The sequence below is a fragment of the Monodelphis domestica genome, chromosome 2 (assembly GCF_027887165.1).
Source record: "Monodelphis domestica isolate mMonDom1 chromosome 2, mMonDom1.pri, whole genome shotgun sequence".
Taxonomy (NCBI): Eukaryota; Metazoa; Chordata; class Mammalia; order Didelphimorphia; family Didelphidae; genus Monodelphis; species Monodelphis domestica.
This window is the reverse complement of record NC_077228.1, coordinates 425,551,530-425,571,993: the sequence shown is the minus strand read 5'-3', so window position 1 is coordinate 425,571,993 and position 20,464 is coordinate 425,551,530. Positions and strand designations below refer to the sequence as shown.

Genomic DNA, 20,464 nt, shown 5'->3' with positions numbered 1-20,464 from the left:
TAAACACATGCCATGGTATGAGTCAATTATGTTGGAATAATCTCCAAAAATAATCAAGATGTGAGGGATTCACTAAGAAAAGGAGAAAGGGAGAGGTAGAAGAAAAATTTTCTCACATTAAAGATTCACACAAAAAAAGAGATTTTATATTTGAGGGAAAATGGAAGAGGTTGTGGGCAATGCTAAAATCTCAATCTCATTGGAATTTCGTTGAAAGAGGGAAGAATATAAATACACATCAGTTGTGGAGATAAGGGAATAAGAAAATGGAGGGAGTGATTATAAAAGGGAAAAAAAGATTAGATGAAGCAGTGGATAGAAGCAAAATAAACTCTTAAGGAATCACAGGATAAAAAAAGAGAGGGGAAGAAACAAAAGAAAACAGATGGAGGGAGATGCATGGTTAATAATCATAACTGCATGTGAATCAGATGAGCTGACCCATAGAACAGAAATAGAAGAATGAATCGAAAACCAAAATTCAATAACATGTTGTTTACAAGAGACACAAAGACTTATAGAGTTAAAAGGCTGGAATAGAATCAAATATGCTTCAATTGAACTAAAAAAAAGCATGGATAGTAGTCATGATCTAAACAAGAATGGACCTAATTTAAAAAGGTAATCAGGGAAACTATATTATGCTAAAAAGTACTACAGACAATGAGGTTATATCAAATATTTTTAGCAAGTTTCTCTAATAAAAGTATAATTTTTCAAATATATACCGAATATAGAAGTGTATCAAATTTATGAAAGCAAAAACCATTCTCCTATTGATAAATTATCAAGGGACATGAACAATTTTCAGAAGAAATAAAAATAATAGTCATATGAAAAATTAACTAAATCATTATTTATTAGATCTGAAATTGCCGAACTCTAAGGTACCAATCATAACTATCATAAATAGCAAATTCTGGAGGGTAAGGAAATCTAGGTACACTAATGAAATGCTTGGTAGAATGGAGAACTAACCCAACCATCCTGGAGAACAATTTGGAACTATCCCCCAAAGGTCTCTAAAACTGCATACCCTTTGACCTGACAACACTTTTACTAGGCTTATTATTCAAAAAAGCTCAAAGAAAAAGGAAAAGGACCTATATGTACAATATTTTTAGCAGCTCTTTTTGTAGGGGCAAACACTTTGAAATTAAGGGGATGCTCATTAATTGGGGAAGGGCTGAACAAGTTGTGGCAGCAATTGTAATGGAGTACTACTGTACTATAAGAAATGACAAAAGAGGTGGTTTCAGAAAAAAATGGCAAGACATGAACTGATGCAAAGTGAAGTGAGAAAAAGTGGGAGATCATTGTGCACAGTAACAGCAATATTGTGATAATGATCAAGTCTGAAATATTTGGTTATTCTAATCAATGCAATGAACCAAGGAAATTCCAAACCAAAGGACTTATGATGAAAAACTGCTATCTACCTACAGAGAAGATGAAGTCTTAGTAAAAACTAAAGTATAATTTTCTCATTTTTTTCTTGCTTTTTTTAAAAATATACCCAATATGGAAATAGCTTTTGCATAATTTCATACATATAATTGATTTGACATTGTTTGACTTCTCATTAGGTGGAAGAGAAGGAGAAATTTTGGAACTCAAAATTTAAAAAGAAAAGAATGCTAAAAATAAATAATAAATTCTTAAATTGTAAAAAAAGATACAATATGAAAATAGGGTAACAAAAAATTGCAAATGTTATGTAAACTTATCAATGTAAATGAAAAGGGAACTTCCATAAGCATTCATTCAGGGGACTAGTAAATTAGCAATATTCATTTCTCTAAGACAACAAATAAGAAACAAACCTTGAGGTTCATCTGTCACTACAGTTTCTTTCTTTTGGCGAATAAGTTTCCAAGCAGGTAAAACTGGTGGTTTTGGTGGGGCTATAAGTGGACAAGACCTAGTTCTGGTAATGATCACTGGATGGCTACATATATGACAAAGTCCATATTCTCTGAGCTTCTCAGCAGAGTCTGTCTGAAAAATATAGGATAGAAATAACTTCTTTGCTTTCACTCATACAATTCTTCCCAGACTTTTCCAAAACCACCCCCCTTCATCATTTCTTACATATTAACAAGTCATCACATACTTATATGATAACATATTTAATCATTTACCAATTAATAGTCATTCCCTCAGTTTCAAATTCTTTCCACCATGAAAATTGTTGCTATAAATATCTACTTACCTATGGGGTCCTTTTAACTTTTTAAAAATCTCTATGGGGTACAGATTTAGCAATGATGCTTCTGGGTCAAAGGTATGCACAGTTTAATAGTTTTTGAGTCACAGTTACAAAATTATTTCAAGAATGGCTAAATGCATTCCCAGTCACCCCAAAAATGAATTACTGTACTCTGTTTTCCCACAGTCCTGCCCCTATTAATATGACTTGTATCTCCGATTTTTAAAGAATTTATATTTAATTATTACTAATGGAAAACTTGTATTTCTTCCTCTGAAATTGCCTATTCATATCCTTAGGTCATTTATCAAGTCAGTTCCCTATATATCTTTAAAAGGGGACCTTTATCAGTTTGTTTTTTCAATTCCTTACTTCCCATCTACTTTTAGCTGCAATTGGATTTGTTTTAAAAAGTTTCAATTTTATGCAACCAAAATTGTCCACTATACCTCCTATTAACTTCTCTATCAAGATCTTCTTTGTTCATGGAATCTTCCCCTATCCATAAATGTGACAAGTGGTGTATTCCACGCTCCTCGAATTTGTTTATAGATGTCATTTTTTTCTATATAAATCACATACCCATTTGGAGTCTATCTTGGCATACTGTGTGAAATGCTGGTCTATACCTACTGTGTCTGCCAGACTGCTTAACAGTTTTCCTAACACTTTAAAAATCAAATAGTGAATTCTTTTCCCAATAGATGGGATCTTTGGGTTTGTCAAACACTAATTGCTTCTATATCTAAAATTTATTTCATTACTAACCTATTTCTCAGTCAGTGCAAAATTGTTTTTCTTGCTTTCAGTTGTGTAGCATAGTTTGAGATTTGTTGGTACCAAGTCTCCTTCCATCCCTATTTTTTGATACTTCTTTTGATCTTTTATTCCTCCAGATGAATTTTGTAATTTTTCCTAACTCTAAAGTAATCCTTTGGTAGTTTGATTGGTATGTCATTAAATAAGTAAATTAATTTAGCCAGTATTCTATTTTTATTTTGTTGGCTTGCCCTTTTTATATGAGGAATTCATACTTCTCAAATTGCTTAGATCTATATTTATTTGCATAACTGAGTCCAAATAGTTCCTCTCTGTGTGTTGGCAGATAGACTCCCAAGCTTATAATTATTTTAAATAAAATTTCTCTCTCTTCCTGATGGAGTTTATTGGTCATATACAGAAATGCTGGTGATTTCTGTTATTTCATTTTATATCATAAAGTTTGTCAAAGTTGTTTATTATTTTAAATAATTTTAGTTGACTAGGTTTGTGTAAGTAAACCATCATATAATATGCAAAAAATTGATAACTCTGTTACCCTTTTGCCTATTCTTAGTCCTTTGATTTCTTCTTCTGACTGCAATAAGCAGGCTATTTAGCATTTTCTTATAATGGGACAATGAACATCTTACTTTATTTTTTATCTTACTGGAAAAACTTCAATTTTATAATTATTATAGATAATTCTGATTCTTGGTTTTAGATAAATAATATTTATCATTTGAAGAGCTCAGTTTATCCCTATCCATTATAGATTTTTAAAAGGATTTCTGTTGTGTGTTGTCAAAGCCCCTTTCTTTGACTATTGATATAATCAAATGATTTTTGTTGTCTTTATTATTGTTAATTATGCTTACAGTTTTCCTAATATTGAACCAGTTCTGAATTCCTTCTTTAAATGCAGCCTAATAAAAATGTATATTTTTATATGTAACTATAGTTTCTTTGCTACTGTTTAACATTTTTGCATCAATATTCACTAAGTTATTTGTCTATGATTCCTTTTCTCCATTCTGAATCTCTCTAGTTTAGGTGCCAACACCATACTATGTATCTTTGGAAGAATTTTAATTCAATTTAAAAAAATTTAATTTTGTTAATCTTTCTCCTTTGATTTTAAAGATTTCTATTTTGATGTCTATTTTGTGGGTTTTAATTTGTTGGATTTGTGATTGATGTTAGGTTCCAGGAGGTGGGGATTTACTTGCATGCCCAATTTGTTGATCTGCTCTTTCTTTTGTTTATGAAAGTATTCAGAGATATCTATTTCCCCTTACGTATCTCTGTAGTTATATGCTCCAAATTTTGACATGTTGTCTCACTGTTGTCATGATCTTTTTTGAAATTACTGTTTCTGATTTTTTCTTTACAATTAATTTATTCAATTTCCAACTAAATTTTAATCTTACTTCAAATGTTCCTTATTGAATGTATTTTTACTATATTATGATTGGTAAAAATTGCATTTAATATTTCTGCTTTTATGCATTTGTTTGTGAGATTTGCATGCTGATATCTGGTCAATTTTTGTGAAAATACTATGCATGTTGGAGAAATAGGTATACTCTTTTCTATCCTCATTCAATATTCTTCAGAAATCTATCATATCTACCTTCCATTCATGTCTTTTATAAATTGTTTATGTATCAGACCTAAGGTGTTGAAATACTCTATGGCAGATATGCTCCCATTCAGATACCTAGTGTCCATCAATCTCTCTGTCTGTTTTACTGGTGCCTCTGGAGAGTAAAAACTATGCATAACTTTTTTCTGACTTTTTCTGAATTCAATCTGGTATATTTTTTTTAGATCTTTGTGAAAGAGGTTTAATGGGGAGGTTAGGCTATTTCCAAAACTTCTAGGGCCCTTAGACAATTCAATTGTTGTGGGTTCAATGGAATTATCCTACGAGGTCTAATCTGATTATGGAGTAGTCTGAGGTATCTCTAGAATACTCTGGAAAATAAATTAATCACATCATTTTTCCTGGTTCTCAAATATGACAAAATAGGATGAGGCCACCAAAATTAGCATAAAAGATTAGTGTGATGGATAATTTGGTTTCCAACTCTCCAACTTAATATAAAGATAAAATAAAAGATGATTAGGTTGTGAAAATATTAGCAAGGTGTTAACACTTTAGCTCTTTGGAAAAGATGCATAAGCACCCTGGCAGTCACTGGCCACCTCCCCTTAGAACAAAAATTAAAACTAATTTTAGTCCATCAATAGAGGGACCACTAATTGAAGCAGAATCTAGCCCTTAACCTAGTAAGAGAAAATAGTTGAGGGGATTTTCTTTTTTCTTCCTCTTTCTCTTCTCAATAATGGTCATGATATCTAGCAGTAGGGCTAGCTCCTTTGCCTGCCCAATATATCCTACTCCAAGCCCTTCACTCCTTTAATATGGAAACTGCTAAATCTTGTGTGATCCTGATTGTGACTCCACAATATTTGAATTGTTTTGATCTGGCAGCTTGAAGTGTTTTCTGTTTGACTTGGGAGTTCTGGAATTTGGCTATATTATTCCTGGAAATTTTCAGTTAGAGATCTCTTTCAGGATGGAATTAATGAATTTTTCAATCTTTATTTTTTTAGCTTCTGGATCTAAGATCATGACTGGTCATGCCTTTCAGTAAGTCCAATAATTCTTAAATTATCTCTTCTCCATTTTCTAGGTCATTTGATTTTGTAGTGAGATATTTTACATTTTATTCATTTTTTACTTTGTTTTATTATTGCTTGTTGTCTCATGGAGTCATTAGTCTTCTCCCTTATCCAATTCTAATTTTTAAGAAAAGATTTCTTCAGTAAACTTTTGTACTTTTTTCATTTGGTCAATTTTAACTTTTAAGTTATTTTCTTCAGAATTTTGTGTGCCTCTTTTACCAAGCTATTAATTCTCTTTTCATAATTTTCTTGTGAAGTCTCTCTTTTCTGAACTCTCATTTCTTTTCTTGATTTTTCCTCTATCACTTACCACTTTCCTCATCTCATCCAGAATTCTTGCTGGGTTTATCTCCAATTAGCATTTTTGAGATTTTGCTTGTAGCTGTTTTTACATTACTGCATTATTCTGAGTTTATATCTTGATCTTCCCTGCCATTATGGTAGCTTTTTATGACCAATTTCTTTCTTTCATTTGCTTATTTCTCCAGTCAATTTCTTGACTTTGAACTTTATGCTAAAGTTGGGCTCTGATCACTTAGGTGGAAGAAGGCACTGTCCCAGGTTTTAGGGATTTTCATACTACTGTTTTCAGAGTTAGTTCTGGAGCATCTTCAGATTTTTGGTGCTGAAGTCATATGATACAAGAGAGGTGTGGTCACTGCCCTCCTAGCCTGCACTCTTGTATTTAATGAGAAAGGGCACCCACTCTCCTAAATTCTACTACTTTTTGCCCTGGAATGGGAACAGGTCCTCAGCTGTCTTGAAGCTGCAAGCACTAGTTTTCCTCTCTGAGTTGGAATAGCACCTAGGGCCCCCTCTCCCACCTTGTGCTCCTCTCTGCCCTAGAACTCTGACCCAGAACTGTGTGTAGGCAGGAGAGGCATTAAATAACACCAGGTCCTGAACCCAGTATCAGCAAAGCATTCCTTATAATCTCTTTCTGGCAGTTGTCCAACTCTCTTAAAATCTTTGGGCTGACAGATTTTGATTTTGCTCATCTGGTGCTATCTTCATGACTGCTGGTGTGCCTGCAGCATGGACTCTAGGCTATCTCCTACCAGTGTCACACAGCCTGTCTGCCAACTTCCTAAGATATCTTAGAATAAAAAAAAATGTTTTGCCCTAACCTTTTATTGGCTCTACAACTCCAGGATTTTATTTAAGGCATTATTTCAAAGTTCTCTGGAGGAGAATATTGGAAAAGCTCAACTAGGTTGCTGCCTCTTCTCTACCATTTGGCTCTACCCTTCACTAGCAGACTATTAAAGAGAAACACATTAGTTAGAGAATGTAAGTCACAGTGGTAAGAGTCCAGAACCACAGAGTACCCTTGAACCTTTAAGGTAGCAGTCAAATAATTGAAGCTTAACCCCTGAATATGAGTGAAAGTTGAGGAAGCTCACCTGAGAGGAAGCTACATTAATATTTTTAAAGTGGAAATTTAAATTAAATTTTAAATTAATATTAGGTAACTAATCTGATAACATAATTTTAAGAATCAAATCTCAAAAATGTAACGAAATTAATTTTCCTGTCCTCAGAATTTACATAATAGCCAATCTTTGCCTAAACATCTATAGCAAGTATGTAAAACTCTGGCAAAATTCCAGAGTGCAGACTAACAAGATTAAAATGCAACTGGGAAATGTTTGACAAAATAATTAAAAATACAATCAAACATATCAATCTGTGTTTAAGTCAATATGCAGCCTCATTCTTTTGAAGTTTGACACCACTAATCTTTAGCAAGAATCAAATAAACAAAAAAAAATTAATCCTAATAACTGAAAGCCAACTTTAGCTCCATCATTACAGACAATGAACAAGATAATCAAATTTCCCAAATGATATGTTTTGTATGTTCTATAACTCTTTTGAATGATTTTTGTCACAACCATAAATTTTGGAATAAAATGAATTTTTTCAAGAAGTAATTCTCATGTAGAAGTATGGTACTAAACAAATTCAAGGTAGTTCACTTCCAAAATTGGCCTTTCTGGGGCAGTCTAGATAAATGGGCAAGAAAAATAAGGAGAAACTATTTTAAGGATAGGATAGGAAGGCCTAACATTATAGGAAAGTCTGAGAAGCCAAATGGACAATGGAATGTTGGTTATTTTAAGTCCCATTGTGAACTTAGAATTCATAGATCATTAGATTATACATACAGATTTGAAAGATACTTTAGAGCAGGGGTTCTCAACCTGTGGGTCATGACCCTGGTGGGGGTCAAACTACCAAAACACAGGGGTTGCCTAAAGCCATTGGAAAATGCATATTTCCAATGGCTTTAGACGCTGAGAAATCGTGATACTTTACAGCAAGATCTCAGAAAGAACAGGGACCCTACTGACTGCACACTGTACTAATGTTAGTTACCTATCAGCAGCCCTTCCTCTATGAGGGGTAATGGATTTACCCTGTTGCCTGGAGACCAGACTCAAACAGAGACTCAGAGAGCACCCAGGGTGCTGGTTCCAGAGGGGTTAAGAATGAGTCCTGGAGTGGATAACTCCTGGAGCAGATAACAGAGCTGAGTAACCCCAGCAAAATGAAGTCTCAGCTTGAGCTGGATGGAGACTACAAAAAGAAGAAGGCAGTGTCTATGGACCCCCTCCCCACGCAGGACTTACCTCCCGCCTCAGCGCTTAGGCTGCCTCTTGCAGGATTAATATTTCTCAACATATAATTAAATATTGTTTTTATTAATCACTATGTTTATGTTTGATTTATAGCAATGAGAATACATAATGCATATCAGGTATTTACATTCCAAATCATAACTGTAGCAAAATTACAGTTTTGAAGTATCCACCAAAATAATTTTTTGTTTTGGGGTCACCACAACATGAGGAACTGTATTGCAGGGTCATGGCATTAGAAAGGTTGAGAACCACTGCTTTAGAGGGTATTGATTCTAATCCCATCATTTTATAGATGAGGAAACAGAGGCAAAAAAATGGCTAAATAAATTGCCCAGGGGCATATCACTAGTGCTACAGGCACGAATTGAACTCAGATCTTCCTAACTTAAATTTCAGCATTCTATAGGTGGTTCCTAATATATTTTGCTCCTTTAATCCCTTTCAAAAAAAATTTAAATGCTATGACTCTCAGGGTAATTTAATATCCTAATCATAATATTTCTAATTATTTATTGCTGAAGGTTCCATCTAAGAATATTTTTAGCATGAATCCCTTGAACTCAAATCCCCACGGGTTTCATAAACCACTAAATAGGAACCACTACATTATGCTTTCATATGACCTGGCTCCATTTAGATGCACTCAAATTTAAAGACCAAGCAGTAATATATGATTCAATACACATTCTTTGATACTCCACGGTTTAATGTTACCCTTTTTGTCTTAGTGACATACAATATGATTCCACAGGACCAGCATTATGCCTTGGAGAGGCAGCATAATGCAATAGAAAGGGCATGAGTTATTAAATCAGAAGACCTGGGCTTGAATGCTGGCTTTGCCACTTACTATCTGTAACTCATAGGGTTCCAGTTTCAACACCTCTAAAAAATGTGCCTGGTTAGATGACCTCTAGCCAAATCATATTTATAAATACTATTATCTAAACAATATGCCTGTAGTAGTGAGAGAAGACAGAGGTATCAACAACTGGAAAGAACAGCAGAGATGATTATACTATACAAAGAGGCACTTCATCTGGAAGGCAAATTTAAATGCAAATTGGGAACTGTTCATGGAATAGACAGTGCATTGGGGCATCTCCATTTCAACCTAATTTTGCATTCAATTTTTAAACAAGCTATATCTAACCAAGCAACGTGAACATTCATAGATTCTACTCATCCTAAGCTTAATCAGAGGCTTTAGCTCATTACCTTTTAGGAATTAAAAAGCTAGATGAAAAAAAATAACAATAACATCAAAGAAGGATTAGGCTTTCCCCAAGGACAACAGGATTTTTCTCTAGGGGTCTGCGGGGAAAAATCCTAATTGCTTCACTGGTAAAACTGGAAAGGACCGACCTTAAAACCAATTTAGCTGACAATCTCCACTTTAACAATTAAGTAACTGAGATTTAGATGAGTAAATCAAATGAGTTGGCTAAAGTCTCATCTTGAAATAATGGCAGATTGGGCATTGGATTCTAAATTTCCTTCTGTCCAGTTCTCTGCATTGTCTACTATGCCAATTTTTAACACTAACAATTAAAATACAATCAGACTTAGTGATACTACTACTTGCTTACCATTTTCTCTAGAGTAAAGATCTTCTTTTCAAACAAATGAAGAGGTGTAAAAGTACCATAGACCATAATCTGAGGTATCTGCGGAATAATTTGTACTCCAACTCCAACTAAAAGAAAATCACATAATAATTAATACACTAAGTAAAATAAGGCTTTAAATACATCATGACAGCTGGTTCAAATTTCCACCTAAACATATCCTACATGATGAGACACAGGCGAGTGAGGATATACTTAGAAATGAATGTTAATGATACAAATCTATTTTATATAAATGCTTCCATATTCTGAGCTTCATGATGTCACAAACATCTTAAAGCACTTACATTATGCTTTATAATGATATACATTGTTAAATCTTCCTCTAGTTACTACCCCAGATTGTTTAGTTTTGGAGAAAAGATCTAAAGGTAGTGAGCCAACTGCTTTGGCCCTCATGTATAAAATAGAGCTCTATATTGTTTCATATACAAGAAAATACTATAAATGTAACTGTAATCATGAATGTTTTGTAAGAAAGAATGCATAAATAGGAAAGTGAGTAACCAGGGATTATAGAATTTGTTCTCAAAATGTAATTTATTCATTCATTTTTACATTATTAACACAACAAAATAACACTAACATAACAATATTCTTTTACAACAAAAATTACAATATGACTTATATTTTTTCTTTTTTTAATTTTTTATTTAATTAATTTAGACTATTTTTCAATGGTTACATGATTCATGTTCTTTCATTCCTCTCTTCCCTCCCCCCTCCCGGAGCTGATGAGAAATTCCACTGGGTTTTACATGTATCATTGTTTGAAACCTATTTCCATATTATAAATATTTGCAATAGAGTGATCATTTAAAGTCAACATCCCCAATCATATCCCCATTGAACCATGTGATCAATCACATTTTTCTTCTGCATTTCTACTCCCACAGTTCTTTTTCTGGATGTGGATAGTGTTCTTCATTATAAATCCCTCAGAATTGTTCTGGATCATTGCATTGCTGCTAGTAGAGATGACGTATTTTTCTATATTAAATCATTGTTGGCTTGAGGGAATGTTCTATAGCATCCTCCAGTTAAAAGGGATTTCAATGGTTATGTAGTCCAACTTCTACCCAACACAATAATCTTGTCCATAATATCCCTGACAAGTTATTATCTAGCTCCTCCTAAAAAACTCCAATGATGAGTCCTCCTAGATAAACTCATTATACTTTTGGCCAAATTTGATTTTTTTTCAGTTTTTTCCCTTATTTTGATCTCTGAATTTGTACTCCAATGGTTCATACTGCTTCAAGTTCTGCTTCCTGGGACCAAACCCCACCCCACTCCCACTAAATTGAATTATCTTTCTACATGTTAAACCTTTAAATCATATGCCATCTGTACCTTTTCTTTTTAAAGCTAAACATTCTTAGTTCTTCAAATTATCCTCATATGTCATAGCTTTAATTGTATGATTTATCCTCTGACTGTCTCTGTGATCTAGTTGCTCACACTGTTCTTTCCAAAACATGATGCCTATTGAGATATTGCCAATGACATTTATCAGGGGATTGTAGAGAAGTTGATGTTTATAGTATAGGTTCTGCTATTGACTCTTAAAATTCCTTTCAGTTCTGGGATTCTGGGATTCTGTGAGAAAATGATCTGGTCATTGCAGAATACTCTGAAATGATCGATTCCCTTCCAGTTCATCTAGCTTTAAATAAATTAATACTTATAATCCACTTTCATATTCTTTAGCCCTTCTAGCTCATTGTTTAATTTAACATAAAAATTAATAATAAACATTGAATTGAATCAGTGAACATTAATTATCACTATTTGGTACAGATAAAAATTCTGAGTATTTGACTTGCTTTTGTTCTGGAGAAGTAAACATTTACTGAGAGTGCACTAGGAATTTTTTCCTTGTATTTAATCAAAATCTGCCCTGCCTTGAGGCAGAATCCTAAATTGGTATAAGTCTAGAAGAGAGATTAATAAAGAATACTTGACATTCTTCTGAAGCAAAACTATAAGTGCATCAAAATGTTTCAAATTCACAGGTACATAATGAACTGAAAAAAAGTTTAAAATAGTGACTAAGAGTTCATAATTGAACAGTAGCATGATACATTCAACTACAAAGTTGATATACATAAATATCACACTTCAGAGCCAGACATACATAAAATATCTTTCATGTATAGTCTAATATTTGGGAGTTATCTTGCTTTTTCTCAGCTTAAAAATAATTTTATTCATTTGTTACATATTTGGTCAATAATGAAAATGTTTTTCTTCATCAAATAACCTTATTTAAAAGGAGAGCTTTACAAGTGTAAACAGGAGAAAGTAAGTTAAATATTACTAGCCAAAAAATAGGTATTAAATGAGTTGTTTCCAAATTTAAAATTTAAGGCTTCATTTACTATGAACTGCCATTATAAATACAAAATATTTCTAGCTTGCTTAAGTCAAATTTTAAACCTTTTAAACAAAACTTTTGGTCAACTTCAAATGTATATTATATACAGAAAAAAAGTTATTTTGCCTAAAATTGTACATGGCACTCTAAAAATGATAATCACCATTATTATTCATAGAGATCTTGTCGTTTTATGAAAAGCTTTCTTCACACCAACTCTGAGAGTTAGATCATACAATAATTTATCATTCTTTGAGAGTTTGGGATAATTTTATTTTCATCTTTGTATTCCAAGTTCCCAGGATAGGAGGCACAGAATATGGGTTGGCACTTAATAAATTACTGAATTAAAATTTACAAAGAAATTGAGACTTGTGTTAAATGGTTTGCTCAAGATCACTTAATTAATGGCAGGATTAAGAAAAGTTATATGCTTCAGAATAGTTATTAGATGATTAACTTTCTTCATGATTATGGCATTTACTCAAAGATATGACCAATAATGTCTCTAAAAGCACATCTAAAAAATGTGCAGGAGTATATGATGTCAGAGTATTTATTACCTGAATATTTTAAATTTTGTCTCAGCTTATCTTTCATATGCTTTTTTTCAGGTATTACCCAAAAACCACAGGATAGGAATTCAGAATTTAGGCTACTTTACTAATTTCATGGGTGAAAAATATTTTAATCAAATATTCAGCTGTGTATAAAATAGAAATGATATTCCTCAAAATCACCATTCATCTTCCTTGATAAATTTACAAATTAATTTCTATTTAAAACAATGTTATCCTTGAACAACACATCCAAATAGATAAAATATTGATTGGTAAAGGGAGTTTTTAAGCTTTTCTGATCTTGTGATGTTTGATTTAACCCAATTAAACTTAAAATGGTGATCGCTTGCATACATATCTGTTCTTCAATCCATTTTCCATTTTGCAGTGCCAACAGCTCACTTGAATGGGTCATGTTGAAGGAAGCTTGATTATTCATCTATTTTTTTTACTCTTATTTAGCAATGATTTTGATCTTTAAAAAATAGTCTAACTACATATAGAAAGTTGATTTGGAAAAATATTATACATCAGGAATCTGTTATTTCCTGTTTCTATATAATCAGTTTCATTTCTTGCATTGTTACTTATTTCCTGCTATTTGATTTCTTGTGCTGTTACTCAATTCTTGCTACGTTCAGAGGTTCATGATTTTCTTTTTTGTAGAAATTACCCATATATCTATATTTATAAACATATATGTGTGGGTATATATACATCCATGCAATGGGTAATGGTTGATAGATTTTAATTGTATACTTTTAAATTGCCACATTTAACTTATATAGTCTATGAACCCTTAATGTCTCAATTATTTTCCACCAATCTTAACCTATGCCTATGTTGCACTCAAATTGCCACTCATTAAAGCATACATTGGTTTACTTTGAAAGATCTTATTCAAGATCTTTATATAATTTCTCTATCTCCTCATCATCTGCAACAGATGTTAGGGCATGTACTGCATTTATCTTCAGATTTATCATTTTACAATGTTTATCACAGTGCTCTGTAATATGATGACCAAGTGAAACATGTATATTTCTTATTGTTTTTTTATGTGTAATAAACCAATTCCTTCAATGTCTTGGTCTTCCTCTTCAGTGAAAATGAATGAATCATCTTTTCCATTTGACTTTTCTTCCAGGATCTCAAGATTGATATGATTTAATTCTTCGGGTAATACATCATTCATAAACAGCATGAGATAGTATGACTCAGTATCCTCTGTGACCTTCTCTACGACTTAACTTTATGGAATTGATGGCCATACTGTAGTATTATTTCTCTCTCTTGGGCTGTTATAAACAAAGAGTTCTTCACCATGTAGACTGGCCCTTAATTTTCTGTCCCTCTATATTTGGTTTCTTCATTCCCCAGAAAGCAGGTATAGTCTTTCAGTATGGTAGAATCTGCCAGATTTAGTATAACCAAAGAGAACCAAAAGCTACATCCACATCAAGATGAGGCATCTAAATAGGATTAGTAGAGGATTTTAATTATCCCCCATGAATGAGGAAAATGCCAATGAATGTGGGGCACAACTTACCACCATTATTAAAATCTAAAAAAGGAAAGAAAAATATAGACATTCTCCAACATTTTCACCAACAATCATACAAAAGACTGACAGGAACCAAATGAAATATGGGTGTGTCCATTTTTTTTTTAAAGAAGCATTTTCATTTGTGGAGAGAAGGATGATTTTAAGGATAAGAATTATTACACCCTGAATAATTCAATGACATGACAAATACATTCCTTCTAGAAGGACTATTCACTTAAAATCCCAATTATGAACAACAACAATAAGAAAAAGCTAGCTAGTCTAGGCTTGACTGGACCTGTAAGAAAAAAAATCATATGGGAAATACATGTAGTATAATTCCACCATAAATATAATACCATGAGTATTTTTGCGTTGCTACAATCAGACATGCACTAGGTGCCACAGAGGGGTGGAGAAAGGAGAAACAAGACAAATCTGCTCTGTGTTGATGTCCTTACCCTAAAAGACCTTGACAATAGGTTTATAAATCAATAATTATGCACAGAGAGGAACAGCATTGGCTTAAAACAAACAAACGACACATTTTGGAATGTGATGTTAACAGGGAATTTAAATTTGAAAAACGTGTACCAACAACTAAGTACTCACAGTCTGTTTGAGATAATATGCACCCAAGCTCAGTATGCAAGTGACAAAAAAGGAGGGGATCAAATAAGCTTCATAATTTTAGGAGATAACCCTTCTGGAGGCACTAGATTCTGGTAGTTAAAATACTGAGAATTATCAAGAACCTCACAACTGTCCAGCTAACTACTCTCTGAATTCAGCTAATATGTCCTGTAATGGAATATCTAGTGATGTATGAGATAACATGGGGTGATGAGGACTTTTCTGGGGGATTCAAGGAAAAGTAAAATGGTAGCCTAACAATTCTGAAAACCTCAACCATTAACTTAACCAGGAGAAACTGAACAATTTACTTCTTGGAGACTCCACGGTGTGTATCTAATACTCACAACCTCCCACAACATTAGATGCAAAGATCCAAAGACTACTAGCTTCCCTGAATATCAACTTGATCCTTGATCTCTCTAGTGCAAGAAATCCCTACACATTCCTTGTACAGTTAAAATATCCAGTGATTATCCTGAGAGCATAGCAGCTTACTCTCTGATACGGACAGCAGAGAATGTTGTGCATCTGATGGAGCTCTTGAAATATGAGAAGACATCTTGTTTCTCTCCTTCTCCCCATCTTTTGGTTTCTTCTTTACTTCTTTCACATCTACTTTCTCTATTACACATAAAAAGAAAAGAATTTTTTATATTCAGACTTTCTATTTCAAAACTGCAAACTGCATATTTTATTAAAAAATATACTGAAAGGAAAAGCCAAAAGAATAATACTCTTCAAGTATAATAGCAGCACTTCCAGAGCCCTCTGAAACACTACTCTGCAACATTTAGAAATACTGAAACCAAGAAAAAGAAATTATTTCTGAATTGTTTAAGGGAACAGTCATGAATATTTTACTTAAGAGGCTGCATCAAAAAGAAATAAATACCATGAAGAACATGCTATCATTACCATAAGGTTCAAAAATTGATCATGCCTAAAATCATATGCCAAATCTTTGAAAGAAAAAAAAAACACCTGTATAAAGGCATTACATAAAAGAACAAATTATATAGCACATTTAATTTTAAATGAGCCAGATAGGAAGGAGGCAAGCATAGCCTGCAATTCAAACAAACACTATATTTACCTTGAACTTCATATCAAAATATCTTTACTAGAGATTTTCTGTTGGATATAACAATATCATTATATAATATGAAAATGCTAGGGTAAATTTTATTCTCAAAAATTCTGAGTGATTTTAATCCTTCAAGAATATATGCAGACAAAGTTAGAATTGGAAAAAATTTTTTCAGCAAGTTTCTTAAATGATGACTTTATTTTTCTAATATTTAGGGAACTGATAAAAATTTATAAAAATAAGAGCCATTCTCAAGTTGAAAAATGTTCAAAGGATATAAAAGAAAGTTTAGAAGTCAAAGCTATCAATAATCATATGGAAAAATGCTATTAAGAAATATTTTTAGAGAAATGAAAAGTAAAACAACTCTGATATACCATTTACCACCTCTAAGATTGGCTAGTACATCAGAAAAGGAAAATAGCATACTGAACAGGATATGGAAAAATTGAGGCTCAATTATATTGTTGGTGAGGATGTATAGTAATTCAATGATATTGGAAAATAACTTGGAACTATTTGCAAAGGATTATAAAATTGAACACTCAGACAATATCACTAATATGTCTGAATCGAAGAAAGATCAAAGAAAATGGAAAAGGGCATATTTGTACAAAAATATTTAAAGCAGAAATTTCCAGGGATAGAGCCAAGATGGGAGAGTAATACAGAGAAGTTCTGTGCCACCATGAGAGTCCTCTCCAACCAAAATTAAAATATCACCACAAAAAGAGTACAGGAATGTAAGAACCAACAAGGAGACAGAATGAAAAAACTTTCAAGGAAAAAAACCAAAAGGTAGGCAAAGAACAGCTGGGGTACTAGGGTGAGAAGAGAGTAGAGCCAGCAAGAAGTTGTAGCAAGGAGGTAAGAGCAAGCTGAGAGCAATTCAAAACTTCCCACCCTACATCTGCTTTTCAAGGTTTGTAACAAGCCCAAGCCAAACATCCAGATCCTAAGATCTAGACTGGGCAAACAGTGGTATAAGCCAACCCATAATACTTGAAATTTAAAACCTGTGGAGAAGTCCAGAGCTATAGACCAGGGAATTCTAGTCTGGGGTTGGAATGAGGACTTAGTTCACACTTTGGGGTGGCTGATAGTACTAAGTACTGATCTTTTTGCCTAAAGAACAGGGCAGAGCTCCAAGACAGGAAAATCAAGGGTGTGCCTGATTGAATCAAATACACAGTGAGACCAAGAACTTGAGCCTAAGCCTGGGGTTAAATTTTGATCAGCCCCTAACCTGATCAAGATCAAAGTGAGATCAAAAGCTTACACCCAAGCCTGAGGCAAGTCTTTAAGCTATCAGCACCTCAAGGATCAATTGAATCAGCAGGGGGAGGGGACTCTCAGAGCTCTCAGCCCTCAGTCCATACTATCATCCCACAAAGGCTACCTCTAATTAGATAGGGAAAATGAGCAAACAACAAAAAAAAGCACCTAACTCTATTTTTATGGAGACAAAGAGCAAGGTATAGACACAGAAGGGGACAGTGAATGAGAAGGAAATACACCCAAAATCCAAAAGAAAAATATGGATTTGTCACAGATTCTGGAAGAAATCAAAAAGGACTTCAAAAACTAATTAAGAGAAACAGAGGAAAAGTGGGAAAGAACCAAGAAAAGAGAAAGAAAACTATAGACTAGTCTCCTTAATAAACATAGATGTAAAAATCTTAAATAAAATACTAGCAAAAAGGCAACAGCAAGTTATCACAGTGATTATTGACTCTGACCAGGTGGGATTTATACCAAGAATGCAAGTATGGTTTAATATTAGGAAAACCATCCACTTAATTGATCATATCAATAATCAAGTCAACAGAAATTACATGATTATCAGAATAGATACAGGAAAAGTCTTTGACAAAATACACCACCAATTCCTATTAAAAACACTAGAAAGAAATAGAAGGGCCATTCCTCAAAATAATAAACAGTATATATTTAATACCATCATTAAGTATCATCTGCAATAAGGACAAGTTAGAATCCTTCCCAATGAGATCAGGACTGAAGTTAGGATGCCCACTATTCACCTCTATTATTTAACATTGCGCTAGAAATTCTAATAGTAATTAAAGAATAATAAATTGAAGGGATTAAATTAGTCAATGAGGAAACTAAAATATCACTCTTTGCAGATAATATGATGATATACTGAATTCTAGAAAATCAACTGAAAGGGTAGTGGAAATAATTAACAACTTTAGCAAAGTTGCAGGTTATAAGATAAACTCATAAAATTATCAACATTTCTGTATATTTCCAAAAAAAAAATTAAGCAACAGGAGTTACAAAGAGAAACTCCATTTAAAGTCACTCTAGACAATATAAAATATTTAGAATTTTTCTGACAAGACATGCCCAGGAATTATAAGAACACAACTATTAAACACTTTTCCCCACAATTAAAACTAGATCTAAATAATTGGAAAAACATTGTTCCAGGATAGGACAAGTCAATATAATTAAAAAGACTATCTTACCCAAATTAATCTACTCATTCAGTGCAATATCTATCAAACTATGAAAAAACTTTTTATAGAATTAGAAAAAATTATTACAAAGTTTATCTAGAAGAACAAAAGATTAAGAATATCAAGAGAGATAATGAAAAAATGTGAAGGATGGGGGCATAGTAATAGCTAGATCTTAAACTGCACTATAAAGCAGTGATCATTAAAACAGTATGGTACTGGCTAAGAGACAGAAGGATAGATCCATAGAATAGACCAAAGGTAAATGACCTCAGCAGGCTAGCAATAAACCCAACAATCCAAGCTTTTGGGACAAGTACTCACTATTTGACAAATCTTCAGGGAAAATTGGAATATAGTATGGGAGAAATCGGGTCTAGATCAACATCTCATACCCTATATACCAAGATAAATTCAAAAGGGTTATATGATATAAATATAAAGAGTGAAATCATAAATAAATTAGGTGAACATAGAATAGCATACCCATCATATTTGTGGGAAGGAAGGAATTTTTAAGACCAAACAAAAGATAGAGAACATTATAAAATGTAAAATGAATTATTTTGATTACATCAAATTTAAAAGTATTTGTACAAACAAAACCAATGTAACCAAATTAAAAGAAAAGCAACAAATTGGGAGAAAATTTTTATATCAATACTTTCTGACAAAGGTTTAATTTCCCAAATATAAGGAAATAAATCAAATTTTCAAAAAATCAAGTTATTCCCTAATTGACAATGGTCAAGGGACATCAATAGGAAGGTTTCATATGAAGAAATAAAAACTATCAATAAACACACGAGAAAGTGTTCTAAATCCCTCTTCATTAGAGAAATGCAAATAACAACTCTGAGGTACCACTTTACACCTGACAGCAAAGGAAGACAGCAGCAAAGGAAAGTAAAAAATGTTGGAAGGGATGTACAAAATTGGGACACTAATACACTGCTGGTGGAGTTGTGAATTAATCCAACCATTCTGGAGGGCAATTTGGAATTATGCCCAAGGGGCTTTAAAAGAATGCCTACCCTTTAATCCAGCCATACTGTTGTGAGATTTGTACCCCAAAGAGATAAAATGGAAAAAAAAGCTTGCACAAAAATACTTATAGGTGTGCTTTTTGTGGTGGCAAAAAATTGGAAAATGAGGGGATGCCCTTCAATTGGGGAATGGCTGAATATCTGATGTTGATGGAATATTATTGTGCTGATAGGAATAATGAATTGGAGGAATTCCATGTGAACTGGAAAGACTTCCAGGAATTGATGTAGAGCAAAAGGAGCCAAGTCAAGAGAACATTGTACACAGAGACTGATATACTGTGGCACAATCAAATGTAATGGACTTTGCTACTAGCAGCAATGCAATGACCCAGGACAGTTCAAAGGAACTTATGAGAAAGAATGCTATCCACATGGAGAAAAAGAACTGTGGAAGAAAAACTTGGGAACAATCACATAGTTCAATGGGGATGTGTTTAGGTTTTGGATGTTAAAAGATCAGTCTGCTACAAATATGAACAATAAGAAAATAGGTTTTGAATAATGATATATGTATAACCCAGTGAGAGTGCTTGTCAGCTCCAGGAGGAGGGAGAAAAGGGGGCCAGGAGGGACATGAATCTTGGGACCATGAAAAAATATTCTAAATAAATAAATAAGAAAAAAAAATTTAAGTAGCTCTTTTTGAGCAGGCAAAGAATTGGAAATCAAAAAGATGCCCATCAAATGGGAGGTTGCTAAAGAAGTTGTGATGTGTGATTTTTATGGAATATTATTGTGCTATAAGAAATGATAAACAGGATGTTTAAAAAGGACCTATGAAGACTTACATAAAC

General features: G+C 33.1%; 1 protein-coding gene across 5 annotated transcripts in view; it reads right to left on the bottom strand.

The window, feature by feature from the left end:
- Positions 1-20,464, bottom strand: part of ADGB (androglobin) — a 297,945-nt gene that overhangs the window by 222,680 nt on the left and 54,801 nt on the right. For 4 of the 5 annotated variants that reach the window (XM_007484699.3, XM_016428944.2, XM_016428941.2 and 1 more), the window contains exons 9-11: positions 15,547-15,672; positions 9,894-10,000; positions 1,824-1,998 (exon numbers count right to left, since the gene is read on the bottom strand). In XM_007484699.3, the coding sequence (XP_007484761.1) occupies positions 1,824-1,998; positions 9,894-10,000; positions 15,547-15,672 (408 nt within the window). The remainder of the gene's footprint in view (positions 1-1,823; positions 1,999-9,893; positions 10,001-15,546; positions 15,673-20,464) is intronic. The other variant, XM_016428942.2, reaches the window with a different exon arrangement.